This window comes from Benincasa hispida, chromosome 6 (assembly GCF_027475165.1).
Source record: "Benincasa hispida cultivar pf3 chromosome 6, pf3_genome.v1.1, whole genome shotgun sequence".
Taxonomy (NCBI): domain Eukaryota; kingdom Viridiplantae; phylum Streptophyta; class Magnoliopsida; order Cucurbitales; family Cucurbitaceae; genus Benincasa; species Benincasa hispida.
In genome coordinates this window covers 37622370-37627540 of record NC_143483.1, presented here as the reverse complement: position 1 = coordinate 37627540, position 5171 = coordinate 37622370, and the positions used below count along the sequence as shown (strand labels likewise).

The 5171-nt window shown below is 32.8% G+C and overlaps 1 protein-coding gene across 1 annotated transcript; it reads left to right on the top strand.

Annotated features, from left to right (window-relative positions):
- The first annotated feature begins 705 nt into the window (after positions 1-705).
- On the top strand, positions 706-3383 carry LOC120080590 (small ribosomal subunit protein eS8). Its single transcript, XM_039035308.2, has 6 exons — positions 706-879; positions 1712-1760; positions 1849-1921; positions 2357-2687; positions 2848-3017; positions 3143-3383. The coding sequence occupies exons 2-6, from the start codon at positions 1757-1759 to the stop codon at positions 3222-3224; spliced, it is 660 nt and encodes a 219-aa protein (XP_038891236.1). The 5' UTR covers positions 706-879; positions 1712-1756; the 3' UTR covers positions 3225-3383.
- The last annotated feature ends 1788 nt before the right edge of the window (positions 3384-5171 follow it).

Below are 5171 nucleotides of genomic sequence, written 5' to 3'. Positions count from 1 at the left end.
AAAATATACCACACTATATAAATCTTCATAAATTTCAATTACATCACAATATATATATATATCATAATATATGAAATCTAAAAAAAAAAATACTCTCATTTATATCAAATAAATGAATGCATATACCACATTATATATTAAACTTCCTACAGAAGCTAAAAAAAAGTACATATATATATATATATAAAAAGAAAAAAAATAGAACTAAAAGTTGAATCGGGTCTGCGTTTGTTTGCTCCGAGTCCACCGTTTATTTGCTTCGAGTCCACCGTCGTCATTTGTTTGCTCCGAATCTGTCATTATCATTCGTCTGTCTTGAGTCTGCCATCGTCGTTCTTGTCGTCCCATACTCGCTCCATCACCGAATCGCCCTACGCCACTTGTCTTTCGCCTATTACTTACATTGTCGGAAGAAGAAAATAGGGGGAGATGGGAGAGAGAATATGCAGGGGAAAAGAGAATATGCATGTGCATGAGGGGAAGAATTATATATATATAATATAGGTGATGGCTAAATTGCAAATAGCCACTAATATTAATAAAAATAGGAAGAACAATATTTTTTTTTTATATATCAAAAATAAAATATTCAAGACATTAACATAATATGAACCCATTTTTAAGGCTTTTAAGTAGAAATTTCTTAAACTTTCCACTTCTCAGCCCAATTTATAACTCAATTTGATATGACTTTGAAAAGTTTAGATTAAGGCCCAACGAGACGGCCCAAAATCAAGATAAAACTAGACAAGACCTTCGGTCCAGCCCATTAAAAAATCAGTGAAACAAACTGAAAGCATGTTAAACCTAACCCTCGCCGCATCAAAAACCCCTCACTCTCCTTGGAATCTCTCTCTCGACTTCTCTCCATCGTTCAAGGTTCGTTCCTCATTCAATGCGTTTCGTTCCCATCAAGATTTTTTAGGGTTTTACCATTGTTGCAGTCTTGATTGAATGTTTGTTTGTTTTATTTTGCTCACTCCCCATCCTCATAGTTCCATAATTATGTTTGAATGTTAAATATTGAATCGTAATTAGTAATGAGTGTTCTCTTTCTGATCATGGTGATTTGATGGTTATTCTCGCAGTTTGGTTTATTATTGATGTACATTTGCGATTATTTGGTGGTTGTGGTTAATGTCTGTTTCAATTCTTCCTTATCTTTTGATATTCTGTATCTTCTCTTAGCAAAATCTTCACTTTTTGGTCATTGATTATCAGCTTTTAGACTGTAGTTTTGGCTATCAATTTTTCAGAGATCTGGTTAACTTATTGTAAGCTTTTGTTCGAATGGATCGGAGTTAACTTGTGATATTGATGGTTGTTAGCTTTAATGAAGTTTAAGAAACATCTTCCGAGGTTTTGTAGTAGTTATTATTACTTTGTGATGATTGCGATATTTGGAACTTTAAGAAACTTAATTTGGTTTGAAAATACTATTCTTCTTATTTGTTTTCCGAAATATTTTTATTTTAGCCAACGGTTGGGTTTGCAATTGGTTTGTTATAAAAATGTTGGTTCATACATCCAAATGAAAGTAACCCTTGTTCAGCCTTCATTTCTACTGCATCATCATTATGGCAAAGTAAGGATTATAAAAGAAAATGATGAGTTCTGTAGGAAATCTTCTTTTGTTCTCAAATCTTAACTTGTCTTATTTAGGTTTTCCACAGTTATAGGGTTTTGAGTGCTGTTTAATTTTTTTTTTCAGGAACCCTAGACTCGTCTTCACTCCAAGGGCTCTTGTCGCACCAAGATGGGTATGCCAGATAGATTTTCCAGATCTTTAACATATCTAAATTCTGTATGGGTTTTCTTTTTGTTAATCCAAGAGGACTTTTTTGATAGGTATTTCTCGTGATTCTATGCATAAGAGGCGTGCCACTGGTGGTAAGAAGAAGGCATGGAGGAAGAAGCGAAAGTAACTACCTCTTCTTATGTTTCGCTGAGTATATTTTGAACAATCAGTTTTTGTTTCCATTTCCTTACATTAACTGCTAAGAGTTCCATTGAAAAGTTTCTATTTTCGTTCTTTGCCTGATATCAGTAGGAATCTGTAATTTTGTAGGTTAGGCTGAATTTTTTGCTTTGTTGTGGATGATTGTTGTAGTTGGTGGCAAGGATTTGCCTTCTGTTTTCTTCCCCAATATAGATTTGATTGAATTGAATAATCTGCATTAGCCATCTGATCTTCTCTCATCGGTTGTTTATGCTTTATTAATCTGCATTATTGCTCTGATTCCTTCAAATGGATTTTTGTTTACTTTTCTGTAACGATAACAAATGATTTTTTTTTTTGTTTAATTCGAGATGCAACTTTCATCTGCTGTTGTTTCTTTTCTCATTGTTTGTGAAGGTATGAGCTCGGACGGCAACCTGCCAACACCAAGTTATCCAGTGACAAGTCAATCAGGAGGATTCGAGTCCGTGGTGGTAATGTTAAGTGGCGCGCTTTTAGGCTGGATACTGGAAACTACTCTTGGGGTAGTGAGGCTGTGACTAGAAAAACCCGTATTCTTGATGTGGTCTACAATGCATCTAACAATGAGCTTGTTCGTACTCAAACATTGGTGAAGAGTGCCATAGTTCAAGTTGATGCAGCACCATTTAAACAGTGGTATCTCCAACATTATGGAGTGGATATTGGACGGAAGAAGAAGACCTTGGCATCTGCTAAGAAGGACGAGGTAGAGAGATCTGATTGATTTGGTTTTATGCAATTTTCAGTTTGAGTTCTCATGTGTAATTAAGTTTTCTTTTAGAAGTTAGTGCACTCTGACCGTTACAGATAGTTTACTAGGACACAACACTTGATAGTTATCACAAGTTGATTTATATGGTTGATAGGAAGGTGATGCTGCCACTGAGGAGGTAAAGAAGAGTAACCATGTCCAGCGCAAAATAGAGAAACGTCAGCAGGACCGTAAGCTCGACCCACATATTGAAGAGCAATTCGGCAGTGGTCGTTTGATGGCATGTATATCATCAAGGCCGGGTCAATGTGGCCGAGCAGATGGGTAAGCATTGCGAAGCTGTTAATGATTCTATATTCTGTCATGTTCTCTTGGTTGAGCACAATCATTGTCGTAGGGAAGGCTTTTCTGGGTAATGTTGTTACTGAGGTTTTGCAACTTTTTGACAGATATATCTTAGAGGGCAAGGAGCTTGAATTCTATATGAAGAAGCTCCAAAGAAAGAAGGGAAAAGGTGCTGGTGCTGCTTAAATTTTGTTATCGAAATGTTTTTGGCATTTGTTTCTTGTCCGCTTTTCTTATGAAGACGATGAGCTGTTGCAGCTATTTTGGAACTTCAATTTTGCTGGTAATAGTTTAATTAATTATATTACTTTTGACCTTTTCATGATAGCAACAGTTGGTTTATTATCTCGAGTTTTCAAGTTCATTTTTTTTCTTAGTCTATTATTTATGTAAGCGGGTTGATCTGGTGTTTGATCTTGAATTCACTGAGAGTGATTTAAAGTCGCACATTGCTACTTTTAAACCAACAGCGCTTAAGTTCTCACTTAACTGTTTTGTTACGCCTCCTTGAGTTCAAAATTTCCAATTCTTCTTTATCAGACTCAAATTCCTTAAGTAGCTTCGTATGTGTTGAAAAAAGGATTAAATTATGGTACTTAGTACATTTACATAAAATATTATTAGGTTTCATTGACCTTGGACTTTTGGCTTGGATGGTCATCGTTTGTTGAAATTGACGTGTAGGGCATTTCACGGTTGATTTTCGAAACATTTTAAAAAAGATTTCAAGGCAGTATTTGTATGATGTAGAATCATAGATTCTGTTGGTAATGAATGTCCAACCGTTTCTTGTTCAATATTTCTACGATTGTAACAAATCATTCTTTTTAGTTTAAGAAAGTGAATGTTATAAAATTTTACTGTATGGTGGACAGCTCATCCGATACAAAATAAAAAATTTTAAGGACATAATAAACACTTATGAATGTTTAGGGGTTAAATTGACATGAATCAAATTATGCATTTGCTTTTAGGTTATATATAATATGAAAATATTTAACCCAAACAAATTATGCTTTTGCTTTTAGTTTACTTATATTTGAATATCATTTTTAATGAATCAAAATGATCATTTTTTAAAATTAAAATTATAAATATAAGATTAAAAAAAATGAACATTTTGAAAGTACAATATTTTAAAAATAGTATATTTTTTTTCTTTTATCTCTTTCATTCATCTTCCATTTCCCTTGAGATTCTCGTCTCCCTCCATCCACCCTATGATTTTGATGGGTATTTACTATAACCATGATTTGGCAAAAACTGAAACGGAAGTTCATAGTTCCGATAACGGAAAATGAATAACGTCAAAACGAAGAAGAGCAAAGAGATATCAAAACCATACCTTAGGATTTGGGAGTGCATTTCGTCCTTATTTTTTCATATAATGTCTATTTATTTGACATATATGTCTTAATTATTCTCAATGTCGTTTGTCTATATGTCTTGAAATTATGTTCTGTTTGCATGTTGTTGAAATAAAATAAAAAAAAACTAAATAATTACTTTTTGAAGGTTCTAAAACTAATGCAAATTCTAAAAATTTGAGATCAAAATGATATAAATATTTTAAAATTTTAAAGACTAAGATGAAGTAAAATTAAAAGTATATGACTATATAATGTTGGACATGACTTTGGGTCAAAGTCCATAGCAAAAAGTAAAAGTTAACATGGAAAAGGTAGATGTTTTGTTCCATATCAGACGATTTAGCATTGACAATGCACAATCTTTTCATTTAAAATTTTACCGTTTTATTGAATAAGTTATTATTTTGTTAAATTCAATCCATAATTTTTGGATTTGACTTAATTGATGACCCAGTTGTTTTGGGCTATTTTTAAATATAGAAAAATGAACCAAATTATTTACAAAATATAGAAAAAATTTAAAACTATTATTTACAAAATATAGTAAAAATTTAAAACTATTGGTGATAGATGCTGATAGACTTCTATTAGTGTCTAGACAGTGACAATGATAGATACGGATATAAGTATATCAATATCTATCAACGTCTATCATAAAATTTTACAATTTTTTGTTTATTCCATTCCTTTTTCTGACCAGTGCATGTATGAGATTGGAGGTTGTGTAAAACTTGGGAGCAATTGACAATTACATTTTAGCACC

What these genes read in the sequence shown, in the direction of transcription:
- LOC120080590 (XM_039035308.2), top strand. An exon ending in CATCTGCTAAGAAGGACGAG is followed by an intron (nt 2,688 to 2,847) that starts GTAGAGAGATCT and finishes TATGGTTGATAG; the next exon opens with GAAGGTGATGCTGCCACTGA. An exon ending in CAATGTGGCCGAGCAGATGG is followed by an intron (nt 3,018 to 3,142) that starts GTAAGCATTGCG and finishes ACTTTTTGACAG; the next exon opens with ATATATCTTAGAGGGCAAGG.